Source organism: Sebastes umbrosus, chromosome 11, assembly GCF_015220745.1.
Source record: "Sebastes umbrosus isolate fSebUmb1 chromosome 11, fSebUmb1.pri, whole genome shotgun sequence".
Lineage (NCBI taxonomy): Eukaryota > Metazoa > Chordata > Actinopteri > Perciformes > Sebastidae > Sebastes > Sebastes umbrosus.
Window position 1 is genome coordinate 7,106,331 of NC_051279.1, and position 19,056 is coordinate 7,125,386.

At 39.6% G+C, this 19,056-nt stretch overlaps 2 protein-coding genes across 6 annotated transcripts in view; one reads left to right on the forward strand and one right to left on the reverse strand.

Moving 5' to 3' along the window:
- Positions 1 to 14,763, forward strand: LOC119497329 (NLR family CARD domain-containing protein 3-like). Of its 5 annotated transcripts, XM_037785382.1 has the most exons (13): positions 1 to 50; positions 2,121 to 2,173; positions 2,913 to 3,015; positions 3,692 to 3,799; positions 4,392 to 4,508; positions 5,266 to 5,373; positions 5,786 to 5,849; positions 6,808 to 7,036; positions 7,622 to 9,422; positions 9,512 to 9,685; positions 10,271 to 10,444; positions 10,563 to 10,609; positions 12,024 to 14,763. In XM_037785382.1, exons 3-13 carry the CDS (start codon positions 2,927 to 2,929, stop codon positions 12,548 to 12,550), a joined length of 3,438 nt encoding a protein of 1,145 aa, XP_037641310.1. In that variant the 5' UTR covers positions 1 to 50; positions 2,121 to 2,173; positions 2,913 to 2,926; the 3' UTR covers positions 12,551 to 14,763. The 5 variants fall into 5 exon arrangements, with proteins under 5 accessions (XP_037641310.1, XP_037641312.1, XP_037641313.1 ...); XM_037785384.1 differs by lacking the exon at positions 5,266 to 5,373; XM_037785385.1 differs by lacking the exon at positions 4,392 to 4,508.
- LOC119497334 overlaps positions 14,760 to 19,056 on the reverse strand; it is an 8,344-nt gene continuing 4,047 nt past the window's right edge. The window contains exons 5-11 of the mRNA XM_037785393.1: positions 18,937 to 18,954; positions 17,289 to 17,352; positions 17,155 to 17,198; positions 16,819 to 16,969; positions 16,586 to 16,699; positions 15,561 to 15,628; positions 14,760 to 15,071 (exon numbers count right to left, since the gene is read on the reverse strand). Coding sequence (XP_037641321.1) covers positions 15,048 to 15,071; positions 15,561 to 15,628; positions 16,586 to 16,699; positions 16,819 to 16,969; positions 17,155 to 17,198; positions 17,289 to 17,352; positions 18,937 to 18,954 — 483 coding nt within the window. The 3' untranslated portion in view covers positions 14,760 to 15,047. The remainder of the gene's footprint in view (positions 15,072 to 15,560; positions 15,629 to 16,585; positions 16,700 to 16,818; positions 16,970 to 17,154; positions 17,199 to 17,288; positions 17,353 to 18,936; positions 18,955 to 19,056) is intronic.

Below are 19,056 nucleotides of genomic sequence, written 5' to 3' on the forward strand. Positions count from 1 at the left end.
TTTCACTTCCTCTTTTCGACGTGGAGAAAATAACTAACTGCACAGAGACGGTAACATAACACACATTAAACAGTGTTTCATACTTTGTTCTTTCGATCTTACCACATATTTTGTGTTAGTGGTGCTGCACCGTTATCAAGTTTATAATAGAATATTATAGAAATTCAATATAACGTTAATCATGTATCTAGACCAGGGGTGCACACACTTTTTCCGCATGCGAGCTACTTATAAAATGACCAAGTCAAAATGATCTACCTACTATAAAAATGCAAAACATATATTTATTTATAAATATATTGAGTATTCTTTATATGTACAATATATGTTGGTGTACCTTGCATAACTGCATGAACCCATATTGTACAATATACTCTGTACATGTTTTGTCATTACCTTACTCTGATGACTTGCACTGAATGGAATCAGCCAGACAGTAGCTGCTGATAGCCAGCCTCAAGCACACTTCCAAATGATCATCAGTCAAGGTGGAACGGTATTTGGACTTAATAATCTTCATGTGGGAAAAGGCTGACTCGCATAAATAAGTGGAGCCGAATAATGCAGTCAAGGAGGTAGCACATTTCCTCATGTTGAGGTACTTTCCCTCTGTGAGTAAGTTCCAGAACTGTCCATGAGCCCTGGACTGAAGCTGAATGTCAGCTTGTAGTGTCAAAATCTCATCCTCCACTCCAGATGAGTTCAGGTGAAACAGTGTTGCAATTTGTTGGCTGACGTCTATTTAAAAAAAAAAAAAAAAAAATTTTTTTTTTTTTTTTTTTTTAATGCCATGCGATCTACCCACACTACCTTTGCGATCGACCGGTAGATCGCGATCGACGTATTGGGCACCCCTGATCTAGGCCACGTTTAGCCTCGGGTTTACTGCACAAAGGGGACTAAAGTTGACCTGAAAATGTTCTTAAACTGCTTTCTAACCCGTTAATGCGACTGTTTATGGTGATGTTTATGTGCATTACAACATTACACAACAAATTGAAAGCTGTAGGCCTCCTACTGATATAGCCTCAGGTTCAGACTCCTTACATTAATTACTTTCTGTTTTATAGCAGCCTATCATGTAGTGTCCTCTGAGAGATTGAGACATTTGTTCTAAAATGGTTAATAGTCAAACAATAATACATTATAAAAAATATTATAAATGAGCATACATTTAGTCAACTACCTGAGGTACTTTACTTGAGTATTTCCATTTCCTGTTTCTTACAGTATAGCCTACTGTACTGTATTTCTACTCGACTAGCCTTTCACAGGCAAATTACTTTGCAGATTAAATTAATAGTCCAAATTCTAATCAACAAATTATGATTAAAATAATAAATCTTTCCTATATGTATATATATATAGTTCAAATCCGCTCCACCAGCTGCAACACATAATTCAGTAGGCTACTATATTATTCTGAAATGGTCCATTTTGTGTGTGTGTGTATGTATATATATATATATATATATATATATTCATTGTAAAATGTGGAGGATTGATTGATGCTAGTACTTACATACTTTTACTTAAGTAACATTTTGAATGCAGGACTTTTACTTGTAACAGAGTATTTCTACGCTGTGGTATTACTACTTTTATTTAAGTACAAAATCGGAGTACTTCTTCCGCCACTGATGAAATAAACACAGTAAATTAGGTACATATATCATGCTCTTGTGGGTTTGTATTTTTTATTAGCTTGACAAAAACAGCATCGATGTCGACACACTGGGATACAAAAACACATTAATTTATGTTTAATTGTGAGGAATACCACAAGAAATGGGAAAGAAGAGAAAACATATAGGAAATATTTGTCAGGGAAACAGGACACGATGACAGTCCCACAGAGAGAGACAGGAGTAAAGAGCAGGCTTTTAATGGATAATGGGGATAGTGGCAGTAATGTAACCATAAGGATGGAAGCTGCTGTAATACTTGCTGTAAGCACCACATGATCTGAGACTACTTTGCACACATGATTATGATTCTACAATAACAAACTGATGTTTTTTTCATGGTGAAGTTGTGAAAACAGTGTCAGGTGAAGTGACTCAGCTGATTTGTAGGAAAGAATTAACTTCATCTCTCTGTCAATCTTTCCTTTCCTGAAGAAAGCAGAACTTCTTGGTCACTTGATGTGGATGTAGGAGGAAGTCATCAACAGGTATTTATTTTCCTGATTGTTTTGAGTGAAATCTAAATTAATATTTTCTTTATTAACACGATTAAACAGGAACACAACCAAAGTCTGTAAAACTAAAGAGCAGCAGTGGAATATAAGTACTTTTACATCTATAGTTACTATAGCTTGTTACTTTGCAGATAAATATTTTATATACAAAACTTATAATCAGTTTATAGAATACGATAAATGTATTGATTATCTATAAAGTAGTTCAAGTCATCTCCATCTCGACCAGCTCCAACATTAATAGGCATAAGTAATCATAATTCTAGGGTTGAAATTAAGGATTTCTTAAATTATTGATTAATCGACTGATTTTTTTTTCTTCTATGAATTGATTAATATGTTAGTCTATTATGAGAACAAGGTGTTTTCTTTAGCTACCTTATTTTGTTTAAATCTCAAAAGATGTTCAGTTTACAATAATATAAAACAGATAAAAACAGCAAAGCCCCACTTTGGAGAAGTTGCCGTTTATTTTTCTACAGATAAACTAATTGATTAATCAACCAATTGTGTCCACTCTAAATAATCCAATTTAAATTTGAAGGCGGGACTTGTTGGACTACATTGTTGTAATTTAGATTTTTTTCATGTAATGTCACAAATTTTTACTAGATTTATCATGGGAATTTTATGGACATGATTGATTGTAATTAAGACCTTGTAATTAATTGATCTGGCTAATATTTAGCATGTTTGGTGTGTTTGCGTAAAGGTGTGCTTTCTACCATGAGACAGTCTGAGGAGGAAGATGGGGGAGTCCCACCGTCCGGCACCACTCTGTCTGAGGAACATGAGAACTGGACCGGTCCTGAGAGGTAAGATGAAGATCTTGCTAGGGGCTAGGGGCGGATGTAGCTCAGTGGGTTGAGTGGGTCGTCCTTTAACCACAAGGTTGGCGGTTCGATCTCCAGCTTCTACTGTCTGCGTGTCGTAGTGTCCTTGAGGGAGACACTTAACCCTGGGCGCTTTACAGCAGACCATTGCTCCTAAATTATTCTAATTTAAATTTACGGATACGATGATTCTAATAAAGTTTAAGTTTTAACTGTGCATGTCAGAGCTCAGTGTGAAATCATTCCACTGTCATGAGTCAGAAAAGTCTGACTGTTGACGCCCAGTTTTTGAGGAAGGAGGGGATATTACTCATTCAGACTCTGTCTCTGGGATTCATAGCATTTAGCTTCTAGTCAAAAGATGGTAACTTTGTTTCTTTAGATTTATACATACATATATATTTCTTCTTGGATACTTCCCTGTGGAGATACAAAAGCATGATGAACCGTCTACCTGAAAGTGTCAGAGAGGTCGAATTAGTGCACATTTTTAAAAATCATCTTAAGACACATTTGTTTTCATCTGCATTTTCTTGAACAGAAAATGGTTTCTGAGGTCTGACTGAAATTTGGTTTGCTATGTGTGGTAACTTGTAGCACATACCATCTTTTTTCACAGTCTTTCTTCACCTTTCTGTCAATGCTACATTTCTTTCAGGACCGAGCAGCAAAGGGCAGATTCTTCTGTGCCAAGCTGTGTGTCCATGAAGAGTAACAAGTCCATGGATTACCCTATGGTCTTCAAACGACAAGATTCAAGTTCTAAGTAAGTCAACAGAACTTTTTGAGCACAAATTTTCTAAGGGTGATTTCACAAGCCAACATTTTGTCCGTTTTAATCGATCTCTGGTGCAGACCAAAACAGCCGGTCCGAGACCGCTTGCAAGAGGTGGTTTTGCATCGCTTCCAAGCAAGTGTAGTGCGGTTCGATTGCAGTGAGAACGTAATCCAACCCAGTTGCAGGAAGTAATCCAAAACGCAGGCTGCCTGCGTGGGCATCTGTTGAGATGGACACAGGTTAAAAACAGGTTAACATGAGTGGGAAAGGACGGACGTGGACTTCTGCAGAACACCGATGTTTGGTTGTCATCTGGGCCAAAGAAAACAAACAGAATATGCTAAATGAAGTCCACAAAAATAGTGATGTTTATAAAGCCATTCGAGATAAACTGAAGAAGAAGGGATTCGCGTGCACAGTAGATTAGTTTCCTCCTGGACACTTCCCTGTGGAGATCCACAAGAACATTGGAGTAAAACTTTAAATTTGTTTGCTATGTGAGGTAACACACAACATTGTTCTTCAGTCATTGAGCTATACATATACTTCCACTTGTCTTTCAATGCTCCATTTCTTTCAGGACTGAGCAGGAAAGAGCTGAATCTCCTGCACCAAGCTGTGTGTCCATGAAGAGTAACAAATCCATGGATTACCCTATGGTTTTCAAAGATTGCAAGATGCAAGATTCAGTTTCTAAGTAAGCACTTTTATCAGCATTTTTAGCACAAATTCTCTATGAAGGGGTGTAGCTATATTATATAACACTGGTGTAACATTAATGAATTGTTGATTTAAATCTGTCTGCCTCGTCTTTTAATCTTTCTTAAATGTGATGCACCCGGTACACTTTTCTGTGGAGATGCACCAGAACACTGGAGTGATATGTATCCAATGACGCCTGGGATCCCTCTGGGGTCACTCATGAGAAAGTAAAGGAAGTATAGGGAGAAGGAAAGGTAGGCTGCTTTGCTTAGCCTGCTACCACCAAGACCCGGACTTAGATAAGCCACCAGAAACGGATTGATGGATGAATGGACGTGTAACGCAGAATTCTGCAGCATCACGTTAAAACCAAAACAGGACGTTGCTCCTCTTCATTGGCTACTCGCCACCTTCGTTTTCAAAAAGTTACTTGCCAAGTTCCATGGCGATGGCCCTTTGAATTTAGAAGAGTAGGAGCATCAGGTCCTCAGACCAGGGGGTTTGTATGTTCAAAGATTAAAGCTAAATACTTGAGCAATGATGGCAACGCATGATCACCTTGAGTTGAGAACTGTCCACCTTAAAGTGTCAGAGAGGTTCAATTAGTGCACATTTTTCAATTGTTTTCATCTGAATTTCCTTAAACAGAAAATGTTTTTTGAGGTCTGACTGAAATTTGGTTCGCTGTGTGTTGTAACTCTTAACACCCACCTTCTTTCTCCACCTGTCTGTCAATGCTTCGCTTCTTTCAGGACTGAGCAGGAAAGAGCTGATTCTCCTGCACCAACCTGTGTGTCCATGAAGAGTGACAAGTCCATGGATTACCCTATGGCTTTCAAACGGCAAGATTCAGTTTCTAAGTAAGTTGAGAGAACATTTTTAGCACAAATAAAGGGGTATAACCATATTTTATAAATATACTTTGCGCATGTTTCCCGATGTGTTGAACTCTTCCTTTAACATTGCAGCACACATAGTTTTGGAAGAAGAGTTGCCATAATGTGCAGTGCAACATTTCTTTACAAGTCATCACAACAAAAATATATTTTTTTTTCTGGAAATGCAATGTACTTCCAATGTCTACATAACATCCCATCTTTTGTCAAACCTTTGGTTTTGCTCAAGTTGCAAGATAGCATGAGAAAACAGTTTCTCCTTAACAAGCTGTGTGTTCAAGTCACTGGCGTATGTTTCTACTAACATTGTTCAGTGTTCAGTTACACATGAAAACAGTCCAGTCGTCATTACTAATGGATCATGTTCTCTCCACAGAGTTCTCCAGGAGACGTCAGAGGTTGTCACTGGTCGTCAAACAGAGCTGGACTCCATATTTATGGTGTGTACTGTACAAGCCCACCTTAAACTAGTAGTTAACACACTTGTAAACAAGATGACAAGACAGGATCCAGGCACCATTGTACACTTTTCTTACTCTAACTCTGCTAACTGACGTGTTGTGTCTCCATCCCAAAAATTAAACAAAATCCACAAACACTTGGGCATGGACAATATTTCTTATTGAGAAATAGCTAAGAAAGTGCCTTTATAGCGACGCCTTGGATAGGGACCTTCCTCACCTCCTGTCGGACAGTTAAATCGATGTTAAGGGGTCTGCAAGGGTCAGGATAGAGAAGTGAAGGACAAACAGATTGAGGAGTTTTTTTGACTGGAGGGGAAATCAGTCATAAGCATATTTTTCAAAATGTGTTGTATGACTTTAGAAAGAGAGTTAAAGGTATTATATGCAGGAATTTCCTAAAAAACAACAACAATGTTAGCAAACAAGCTACAATCCTCTTCGATACAAATCATATATTTGACGGATGAGAACGGGTTGTGTGTTTTTATGTGCATGGGCTCCAGTGTTTCCCTGCCCCCGTTTCTCCTCTGCTGTGTGCTGCTGCTATCGATGTGTCAGTTTGAGTTTGACTGCGAGCAGTGCTGAGCCACAGCGGACAGGATGAAACCTACCCTTTGCTGCATTCATTCATAATTCAGGATAGCAGCATCTTCCCACACGGTTGTGAGGAGATGTGGAGGTGTGGGTATGTGTATTTGTGCTTTAGAACGTACCCTCCGTGAAACAATCAGAAAGTAACGTTTTATTTCTCTGATTCGCTGCTTTGTTCCCACTAACGCCGCTCCCTCTCTTCATTCACTCTATAGCTCGCTCGAACACCACTGCTCTCTCGTTGAGCCAAGTTTGAATTCTGTTTGTTTAAACCGACAAATGTAACATATTATACCTTTAAGTTAATAAAGTTGAAAATTAATTGAATATTGTTTTATTCCAGACACTTGAAGAGGACATTGTTGCTTTTGCGAAGAACGAGCTTAAGAAGTTCCGAAGGGTTTTGAGTCCAGATTACCCAGAATGCTTAGAGAGCCAAGATGAGGACGAGGAGGTGGTTGATGGTGAAGAGGAAGAGCAGAGGAGGAGCAGCAGAGAGGCATTTCTGAAGATCACACAGCACTTCCTGAGGAGGAAGAAGCAGGTGGAGCTGGCTGACTCTCTGCAGAACAGTAAGAGGCTTTTAATAAATGTTAAAATGGTAGATTTACACATCTAAAATGTACTGTAAATATGCTGTGCAACTCTTGCATCAGAACTATGAATTCTTCATGGCTGCACACAAACTGGCTATAGCTGTTTGTCCAGCTGAAAATGGAGATGTCCCTAGACAATGTCACGTGTAGGGATGTCACGAGAACCGATACCTAGGTACCAAGTCAATGCCCAAATTTTGAAGACGTGACGGTACACGTTTTTCTACAGTACTGCATGTACTGCAGAAAATGGCTTTGAGATTCAGTAATCTCACTATCGACGCATCCATGGGACGCACTGTTCTGTCTTCCTGTAAACCTGTAAACCTTTCAATACTTTTGATGACACAATTACATAAACTTATATCGAAATTGGGGCAACACGCTAACCCTGTCAGTCATATAAAACCACACTTGACCATTGCCTAGTCGCTAGCAGAGCATTATCATAGTACGAGATGCGTGTTTGGATCTCACGACAGCTCCATATTGCAATCATTGTGTCAGAATTGACCTGAAAATCGAATGTAATCCAATATATTATGTCGTTTTTCCTTATAGAAACTCTTGCTGCTGCAGAGTGCCGCCGTAAACTCAAATCTAATCTGAAGAAGAGGTTTCAGTGTGTGTTTGAGGGTATTGCTAAAGCAGGAAATCCAGACCTTCTGAATCAGATCTACACAGAGCTCTACATCACAGAGGGAGGGACTGCAGAGGTCAGTGATGAACATGAGGTCAGACAGATTGAAATGGCATTCAGGAAACCAACCAGACCAGAGACAACAATCAGATTGGAAGACATCTTTAAACCCTCACCTGGAAGAGATGAACCAGTCAGAACAGTGATGACCACGGGAGTGGCTGGCATCGGGAAAACAGTCTTAACGCAGAAGTTCACTCTGGACTGGGCTGAAGACAAATTCAACCAGGACATACAGTTCACATTTCCATTCACTTTCAGAGAGCTGAATGTGCTGAAAGAGAAGAAGTACAGCTTGGTGGAGCTCGTTCATCACTTCTTTACCGAAACCAAAGAAGCGGGAATCTGCAGGTTTGAAGAGTTTGTTTGTTTGTTCATCTTTGACGGTCTGGACGAGTGTCGACTTCCTCTGGACTTCCACAACAATGAGATCCTGACTGATGTCACAGAGTCCGTCTCAGTGGATGTGCTGCTGACAAACCTCATCGGGGGGAAACTGCTTCCCTCTGCTCGCCTCTGGATAACCACACGACTCGCAGCAGCCAATCAGATCCCTCCTGCGTGTGTTGACACGGTGACAGAGGTCAGAGGGTTCACCAACCCACAGAAGGAGGATTACTTCAGGAAAAGATTCAGAGATGAGGAGCAGGTCGGCAGAATCATCTCCCACATCAAGAAATCACAAAGCCTCCATATCATGTGCCACATCCCAGTCTTCTGCTGGATCACTGCTACAGTTCTGGAGGAGGTGTTGAAGACCAGAGAGGGAGGAGCGCTGCCCAAGACGATTACTGAGCTGTACATCCACTTCTTGGTGGTTCAGTCCAAAGTGAAGAACATCAAGTATGATGGAGGAGCTGAGACAGATCCACCCTGGACTCCACAGAGCAGGAAGATGATTGTGTCTCTGGGAAAACTGGCTTTTGAACAGCTGCAGAAAGGCAACCTGATATTCTATGACTCCGACCTCACAGAGTGTGGCATCGATGTCACGGCAGCGTCGGTGTACTCAGGAGTGTTCACACAGATCTTTCAAGAGGAAAGAGGGCTGTACCAGGATAAGGTGTTCTGCTTCGTCCACCTGAGCGTTCAAGAGTTTCTGGCTGCTCTTCATGTCCATCTGACGTTAATCAACTCTGGTGTCAATCTGCTGTCAGAAGAAAAATCCACTTCCCTGTTGTCTAGATGGTTCAGAGTCAAACCTGAACTCCTCTATCAGAGTGCTGTGGACAAGGCCTTACAGAGTCCAAATGGACACCTGGACCTGTTCCTCCGCTTCCTCCTTGGTCTTTCACTGGAGACCAATCAGACTCTCCTACGAGGCCTGGTGACACAGACAGGAAGCAGCTCACTGACCAATCAGGAAACAGTCCAGTACATCAAGGAGAAGATCCATGGGAATCTCCCTGCAGAGAGAAGCATCAATCTGTTTCACTGTCTGAATGAACTGAATGGCCCTTCTCTAGTGAAGGAGATCCAACAGTGCCTGTGTTCAACACATCTGCCCAAATGTGATCTCTCTCCTGTTCAGTGGTCAGCTCTGGCTTTCATTTTGCTCTCTTCAGAAAAAGACCTGGACGTGTTTGACCTGAAGAAATACTCCTCTTCAGAGGAGGCTCTTCTGAGGCTGCTGCCAGTGGTCAAAGCCTCCACTAAAGCTCTGTAGGTTAAAAACTAACTAAATAAATTAAATGTATTAAGATAATAAAAATAATCTTACAGTTTCTTTTCTGTTTCTAATGCTTCTTTAGGCTGAGTTGCTGTAATCTGTCAGAGAGAAGCTGTGAAGCCCTGTCCTCCGTTCTCAGTTCCCCGTCCTCCAGTCTGAGAGAGCTGGACCTGAGTCACAACAACCTGCAGGATGCAGGAGTGAAGCTTCTCTGTGCTGGGTTGGAGAGTCCACATTGTAGACTGGAGGTTCTCAGGTCAGGATTCATCAGTTTGTTCGACAGATGACCCAACACATTCTCATCCCAACGCAGTAAACACGTGCTTAATGTTGAGAATTAAACAAAAACACTTGCTTAGGTTTAGGCTACAAAACCACCTAAGTAGGTTTAGGAAAAACCAATACGGTTGGTCTTAAAATTACTATGTTTTTACAGTAAAAATGCCCTGGGAATGAGAACGGGCTGGAAGACCATAGTATGCACAGCAAACATTGGGTGGAAATACATATTATGTTATATATTTCCAGACAATAAGTTGCTCTTCTAGTTCTTGGGAACTGTGTGGACTTGCAGGCTATACTACAGCACTACAGTGCACAACAACGGTAAACAAGTGTAAAAATAGTGCTCCCTAGTAAGTTGGAGAGGAGTCAGTAGAATTGTGGTTTAGATTTGAAAAAACGGGGCTTTAAGCCTTGTTTTTCACAAAACTCTTGTTTACAAAAAGTAATTGCAAAAGCAGTTCCCATAAAAAGCAGGAACAAGTAAAATAAAAACAATACTCCTAACTGTGTGTGCGTGTGCGTGTGCGTGTGCGTGTGCGTGTGTGTGTGTGTGTAGGCTCTCAGGTTGTCTGATCACAAAGAAAGGCTGTACCTATCTGGCCTCTGCTCTGAAATCCAACCACTCCTATCTGAGAGAGCTGGACCTGAGCTACAATCATCCAGGAGACTCGGGCAGGATGCTACTTTCTGCTGGACTGGAGGATCCCAGCTGGAGACTGGGCACTCTCAGGTATGGACAGACAAGTCACAAGGGTGTAGATTGAGTTTGTTTGAGTCAGGAGGTTAAAATAAGCAAATAAAAGTCATTCAGTTTGTTAAGTGCTGATCTGACTTTGTTTTTGCACCAGGGTGGACCATGGTGGATCACAGTCAATGATATCTGGTCTGAAGAAGTGTAAGTGTGTGTTTTTTTTTTTTAGGGCTGTTAATTGTTTAAAATGTTTACTCGCAATTAATCACATGATTGTCCATAGTTAATGGTGATAAATCGCACATTAATTGCACATGTTTTTATCTGTTCAAAGTGTACCTTAAAAGGAGATTTGTCAAGTATTTAATACTTTTATCAACATGAAAGTGTGCAAATATTCTTTGTTTATGCAAATGTATGTACTGTATACATTTATTATTGGAAATCAATTAACAACACAAAACAATGACAAATCGTGTCCAGAAACCCTCACAGGTACTGCATTTAGCATAACAAATATGCTCAAATCTTTATATGGCAAACCTTGACAAAATTTAGCATAAGTTTGGTGCATTATTTAACGTCCTTTGCGACAAGCTCATATGACATTGTACCAATTGGTTGGTACCAATGGATTCCTTAGGTTCTGTAGTTTCATATGATGCCATTATCTTTGCTCTAGCTTTACAACTGAGCCGCTACTACCACAAATTGTGGTAGCACATTATTATCACGTTAACTTTGACAGCCCTAGTCGTTTTAAAATATGACAAGAGGTAATACACAATTGATTTTGATTGACAACCATGAGTCTTCGAGAGCTGCTCTCTGCTCTCTCATCGCCTGTCGAGGTGATATTCGAACTGCAAGTTCACCAAAGTTGAACTCCACACGAATGCGAAGAAGCAAACGTTTTTTCGCACCTTCACACCAGATAGATTGGAATGAACGGGAGGCAAATATGAATTTCGCGCATGTGTGACCGTGCATTGATGGTGTGACCAAGGATGACGAACGTCGTTCTTAGAAAACATTGCTGTAAATTGATTTCGTACATCAGGATGATTCATCCCTTCCTCAATGAGGTGGCAGCCAAAGTGCTCAAAGAGGCTCATGCCATCTCCTGCCTGGACTACTGCAGTTTCCTCCTTGTCTGTGTCTGCCAGCAGACCTCTGCAACTAGTTCAAAATGCTGCAGCCCATCTGGGGTTCATTCTCCCCAAGTATTTCCACACCACTTACCTGTCCGTTCACTACACTGGCTCCATGTTACAGCTGGCATATAGCTAAGATTCAACAAAAAAAATCACACTAGAAATGAACGGAACCATGGTCAGTGTGAATCAGACCGAGACCACCTCTTTTCGTCGGACAAAGGTTCGGCTGTTGGGTCCAGACCGTGGTCCAGGGGAGGTTTCACACCTCTCATTTTGGTTCAAATGGAAAAGCCTGAAGTCCAGACCCAACGAAGCAGGATGTGTGAAAGGGCCCTTAAGAGTCTACAGTACTGCTAGCAGCTCTGTGAGGCTACCCAGCGGTGCTTTGAGCTAAATACTAACATCACCATGCTTATTCGCTCACAATGACAATGCTAACATTGTCTCGTTCTCTCCATCAGACGCCAGTGAACTCACACTGGACCCAAACACAGCAAACAGGAAACTCATACTGTCTGACAACAACAGGAAGGTGACAGTGAGGAAAGAGACGCAGCCACATCCTGATGATCCAGAGAGATTTGATTACTGGAAACAGCTGCTGTGTACCGATGGTCTGACTGGTCGCTGTTACTGGGAGGTTAAGTGGGAAGGACATGTTTACATAGCAGTGGCTTACAGAGGAATCAGAAGAAGAGGAACCGGTGACGACTGCTGTCTTGGAAGGAATGATCAGTCCTGGAGTCTGAGCTGCTCTAATGATGGTTACTCCATCCTTCACAGAAACAAAAGGGTGCCCATCAATATCCCCATCTCGAACAGAGTGGGAGTGTACCTGGACTGGTCTGCTGGCACTCTGTCCTTCTACAGAATCCGCTCAGACAAACTGACCCACATCCACACCTTCAGCACCACGTTCACCGAGCCGGTCTACCCTGCCTTTAGGGTTAAGATAGACCCGCTTAACTCGTCAGTGTCTTTGTGTTAGATACAGTAAAACGTGGTCTCCTTTTCTCTTTCTGAGAGGGGTTCGGAGTTTAAATAACAACAGTGGAAAAGAGATGAGGAAGAATACTTTAGTGGAGACAAAGACTAACAAGCTGAGTGATAATAGGCTAACAGCTAACACCTGCAATCAATATATGTGCTCTAGTTAAGGTGAGACATCCCAGGTGTTAGGGTAAATAATTTAACTAATAGATATCACTATGAAACTTCCCCCGTTGATTATTTACATTAAGACAATGATTTTTGGTATTACAAGTTTTCTGAAATCGTATGTTTAAATATGCAAATGAGGCATTATCTAAAGCTAACTTTTGGTGAATTTAGGAGAAATCTACAGACGCAAATAGACAAAGTAGTAAAATAAACACCTAAATGTGTATTTTTTATGCTTTCTTTCTGTTATGGAAGCAACATAGGCCAAAATCTCAAAATTGACCAGTGCATGAAAAAAGTTATGTTTTTGCCTTGGGTGACTCCAAGCACATTTTGCTTTATTGTAAAAACACCGTTTGCTTTTTAAATAAATTAACAAAATCTGTTATGGTATACATAATTATACATACCATAACATTTTGAAATAATTAAATAAGAATTGTCAAATTCAAATTCAGCTCATTATTTAATATCTGATTCTACTTATTTTCATAATGACACGTTCCATAACAACAACAACGACTGTCATTTAAGACAAACAACAAATATCATATTGTAATTATGAGCTGAGTTTTACATATGTGTTGGATTGTTTCCCAATTTTATGGTTACATTGTTTATTACATGTCTTGACTGCATTTATTCACATAACTTAATTGGTTTTCTCTCTCTGACTGGTTTGTGGTTGTTGTGAATTATATACTCTTGTACTTCTGTCAATACATTGTTCTAGTAAGAGGTTTTTGAAGCAGTGGATGCAGATTTAGCTCTCTTTGGATGCAGATTTAGCTGTCTTTTTGTTGCAGTGGTTGCAGATTTAGCTCTCTTTGTAGCAGTGGTTGCAGATTTAGCTCTCTTTGGGTAGAGATTTAGTTCTCTTTTTGTTGCAGTGGTTGCAGATTTAGCTCTCTTTGGGTAGAGATTTAGCTCTCTTTTTGTTGCAGTGGTTGCAGATTTAGCTCTCTTTGGATGGAGATTTAGCTCTCTTTTTGTTGCAGTGGTTGCAGATTTAGCTCTACATTTGCTGTGTCCCAGGTCAGACACTGGATCCTCTAAACCCCCCTGACTGAATTAATAACAGGCTCCATAAAGTCCTCCAAAACAGGCAGAGAAATGCAGCCTTTTTTTGCCCCAATTTGGAGGACAAAATCATGATTTCTTTTACAGTGAAGGTGGGCAAATATGTTTTTGCTGTGAATGTACATATAGCTACTGTACCTCAGTATAAGGAGGGTATTAAAGACAACCCTATAGGCCTCAGCTTCCCATAATCCACTGGGCACCTATCGGTGTAAAAGAGCATACAAGTGAACAAGTGTCACCTAAAAGTCAAGAAATATCACATGACCATGTCATAGATTATTTAACAGGTTGTTACTGAATGTTCAGGTGACATTTTTGTTTTTTGTAAACTAGATCATAATAAGATAAATAATGTAAACCAGGTGTCAGCAGGCAAAGTTCAGTGATTTATTTACAAAAAGCTTATAGTAATCAAAGTCCGTATGGCAGTGGGTCCGGCAGACCGATAACAGGCTATGTAGGCCTATGTAGTGAGTGACTGATTAGACGATGAGATGCAGGTGAGGAGGTGGGCGGGGAAGGTCAGATAATTGCAGAGCAGATGAGGGAAGTGGAAGCAGGTGTGTCCATGGGTGTGGGACTCAGGTAATAGGGCAAAGAGGGAAGAAAGATGGAATGAATAGTCTTTGAGGAAGTGGCAATGGGGCTGAAGAGGACGGACAAAAGAACAAACCATGACAGCGTATAACACCCACTGCTTGTTAAAGGTCTAACATATAAATACCTGGATGACAACACTACGTACCGTTTAAACCTACCTAAGCTATAGGTTGATAGCTGATATTTTAATTGCACGTTGGAATTAAGTCTCATGTAATTTCTTTCTGTAATCTTTCATTTAACTTGTATGATTGTATCCACAATGCTGATGTAATAGAATAGACCATCATGTTCACATATAATTTCTGCAGATTTTTCACCAATCAACAATAAAGAGAAACATGTAGAAAAGCTTAATGATTGTTTCATCCGAGTATTTTTAATGTAAGTAAGAGATAACAATTTTACAGAATTCATATATGTAAGCTGAAAATACACAAACACACACATAAAAACTGACAAATATAAACTTCACACATTGATAAGAAATCGCTCAAACACACAACAGCTCATTTTTCACTTTAATGTTTCTGTACTTTAATAACGAAGACATGTTAATGATCTATAACCACATATATGGTCCCTACAGCTCTAAACAGATATGCTACTAATTTCTCTTCTCAGCTCCTCCTGCTTGATCCTCAGATTATGGCTGATTTCATGAACTAAAAAGAGAAAAACATATATTATTAAGAGTGTAATAAGAAAATGAGCTGTAATCATGCATCACTGTAAACAATTAGGTAAATTAAAATATGTTTAATCTTTTATAATGACTGTGGAAAAGGACCCTGGAGTCCCTGATATGAACATTCACTGGCTTCTGTCAGTCGTGGTAATCGGCTCTCAGTGGCTACCAATCAGGTTGGAGCATCGTTGAGTTAAGGAACAGGTGTTAAAGGAGAAGGGAGCTGCACTTTTAGTTAGTAGTTCTGCAGTTGAAGAGACGATTCATGGATTCTACTTTCATTTTTAAATTTATTATTTCTATAATATCTCTACATAACAAGCTTTACATCTTTTCAGTAATTAAGTGATACTATTGTGTACTTGAAATCTTTATCTTTGCAGGTAAATAAACAGCATATGGGCCATTGCTACATTAGTAGTAGTACCATTCCTTTGACAATATTAATGAAAACTTTCAAACTCACCTGCTTGAAAGAGAAACTGGCGACTTGGCAGTCACACGGCAAACTCAGCAGATGAGCCTGGAATCGATCTGACACAGGAAGCAAATATTAATAACCTTAATTTGCTGAAGTTTACCCAAAATGTACAATACTCTTTAAACATCTGTATATGTGCTGAATCTGCTCTCTCTCTCTATATATATATTACAATAATAAGATGTATCCTCATGATAATGCTCGTATACAGTCTGAAATTAATTCAGCATGTTCAATAAAGAGAAAAAAAAACACTGAACACTGTATGTTGAAGATTATCTTCAATAATACTTAGCCACTTTTCCTTCATGGATGCACCATATAAACCCAGTCCTGCTTAAAAGTAGTATGCAGCGGTAGAATAAGTACTCAGTAACAATACTACATTGTAAAAATACTCTGTTACAAGAAAAAGTCCAACATTTTGTAAATTTTTGTTTAGTCAATTTGCAGAATATACCATTTCAGAATAATGTATATTATTCAGGGCTGTTAATCGATTCAAATATTTAATCGCAAATTAATCACACATTTTTCATCTGTTCAAAATGTACCTTAACGGGAGATTTGAGATTTGTCAAGTATTTAATGCTCTTATCAACATTGGAGTGGGCAAATAGGTTTGCTTTATTCAAAAGTATGTATGTATATATTATTTTGATTATTATAGTTGGATTGTTTTTGTTTGTTATTGTTACATGTGGTCTTACCTTTACCTCAGTTAAGTCTTATTGATATAATAATATTATAATTTATTTGTTGATTAGAGTTTGCCTGAATCTGCAAAGCAACTAAAGCTATCAAATAAATGTAGGGGAGTAAAAAGTACAATATTTTCCTCTGAACTGTATTGGAGTAGAAGTATGAAGTAGCAGAAAATGGAAAAAATACTCAAGTAAAGTACAAGTACCGCAAATTAACAGAACAGTACAGCAATGTACGCGGCTACTTTCCACCACTCATAGTATGTAGTGTTGAGTTTGTACACAGCTAGATTTGGTTCCCATTACCTCTGAGGATCTGAAGTTTTGTCAGGACGGCCACATACTCATCGTAGTCGATCCCACCTTTGGAGCGGTACTCGTGCCACAGAGCTCTGAAGGTTTCATCGTCTAAATGGAATTCTGCCCGATGAAGACAATAACGGATGAAAAGCAATCCACAAATGACATTAGGGTGATTGACTTGCCACTCAGTCAGTTAATGTTTTCTTAAAGGCTGATTTAAAGATATGACGTATTACCACGGGCAGACAGAGCCTTTTTCATTTGGGTTTGAGTGACGGAGGGTGGGTTCCTGCTCTCGTAGCTCTCCACATACTCCCTCCTGATAACGGCCAGATAGTGCTCCAGTTTGAAGACCTCCACCACATTCAGGTCGTCAGTCTTGTCTTCCTGAAAGTGCTGGTTAACGAACGCAATTCAATTGAAAGCATATAGCTCCACACCTTATTGCATAATTGCTCTTATTACAGCCAATAAATGAAGAATCAAAGATCCTCAGATACCTTCTGTTGAGAGACTGTAGTGATATTGCCTGCTTCCAGACCTATGCAGCAAACCTAAGTAGCAAAGGATACATCCATGAGGGTCAACAGGATGCGGGCTGTCTTGAGACTCAGGGCTAAATTGGGGAGGATAAATACATTCATGAGTGTAAAGACATCTCATTCAGATGATTAAATAGTGTACAATTAGTAGAAAATAAACAGACTTTTGCCACGAACAGAGAAGCCCCCTGCGATCAGCTTAGCGAGAAGTCCTTCAGCAGTCAGCATCTGTTGGAAACAAGGACACATAAAGATCTGCTTCACACAACATGCAATAACTTTAACTTTAAGGTGAAATACAATAAGTGCAATATATACAGCTTTATCGCACTAAAATATTGGCAGGGATTTATTTCCTAATTCATTATATGTGCTCCAAAAACGAATATTCCAGCTGCTGGTGGTGTCAGTTAAAGGTACCATGTGGAGTTTTTGACCACGAGGAGTGATGTGTTTTTACCAGAGTGTTCCTGTGAACTTTGTATCGTCCAAGCACATGATTGTAATTCGCAATCCTGCAGCAGGTTTTACACTTTTTCTGCTGATTGACAGTCAAATCCTTTCAATGGGTGACAATTACAGTGATTTGCCCTTCAAAAGTGCATTTGGTGTTTCTCACCAAAACACATTGCGTGCATTCTTGAGGTCTAACATGTTGAATGTATTTCCTTTCTCATAAAACATTTGCAAATCTGACTTTTCTTAAAAGTTTGAAAGCTGCATTGTTTACACCCATGTTAATTTGCTTTTGGTCTTCTTTATCTTCATTGCCTTTGCACATTGCTGTATTTCTTTGCACCTTATTGCATCCTATTCATCAGCGAACTAGTGTGAAACCATTACCAGGAATATGTATTGCTTGCTACTGCTACTAGTGATCAAAAAGTCAACAGAGTACCTTTTACGTTATGTGTTATTGATGAAGCTTTTTTGTTTTGGAATTTATTATATTCACTCTCTAATATGGACCGCCCAGTTCCCCTGCACTGTGATTCGTGTATCTGGCAACTGGGAGTAGAGATACACATGGTATCAATTAACTTTAAAAAAAAAAAAAAATGTCTGTCAGAATCTTCATAGGGTGAGATTTACCTGCGGAAAGCACATGGTATCCCTCTCAGATCAACACAGAGGCCCTCACCTGCAATGAGGACATGATCCCTCACTGGCTTCCCACTTGTAAAGATGGCCAACTTTGCCCTTAGGCCACCTATACACCCATAAGTTGAGCCCTTTATTTACCAAGTACTGTGGGGCTGTTCTCATACACCAGTCGTAGCTACAAATACTAATGCAACTGTAATTCGTATATATCCCACGTAATCAATTCTTATGTAATCAACATAATTTTGAAACAGGAAGTATAAAGGGCGTCAAACGCTGCAAAGGAAGGAGGTCGAGATGGATGGGTGGGTCAAAAAACACCTGACTTCGCCCAAGAGACTAGTGTTCGTATCCTGTGTGAAACCAGAAGTCAACGTTGATTTATTTGTCACATAACTTCCGTACTTAAGTTACGCCACTTCCAGATTTATTTTAACCCAAACCACGATCTTTTCCTTGCCTAAACCTAATTAGGTGGTTTTGTTAACTAAACCAAATCGATCTTTTCCTCAACCTAACTAAATAGTTAGTTAGTTTAAATAGTTAAACTCTTGAAAAATGGGGAATAACTTTTCGTAACATATACAAATCGTTGTATGAGGATACGTTGGCACTGTAGCGATATACATTTTAAAAAATATTGATCAAAAATAAATATAAAATCTAAATGTTATATTTTGAGCCTTAGAATTTACATAAAACACTTACATCAGGCCTGCTGTCCTCCTGTGAAACAAAAGGAAAAGGATGTCATGTAAAGATAGATAAGCAGAGAAGAATCCAATGATCATTTCACTTCATCAAAATGAACTCTTCTGATTCCTAATT

Excerpts from the sequence above, each read along its gene's own strand:
- LOC119497329 (XM_037785382.1), top strand. The coding sequence starts at position 2,927 with ATGAGACAGTCTGAGGAGGAAGATGGGGGAGTCCCACCGTCCGGCACC. Across the intron at positions 3,800-4,391 it reads CGACAAGATTCAAGTTCTAA|GACTGAGCAGGAAAGAGCTG; the intron begins GTAAGTCAACAG and ends CATTTCTTTCAG. Across the intron at positions 10,610-12,023 it reads GATATCTGGTCTGAAGAAGT|ACGCCAGTGAACTCACACTG; the intron begins GTAAGTGTGTGT and ends TCTCTCCATCAG.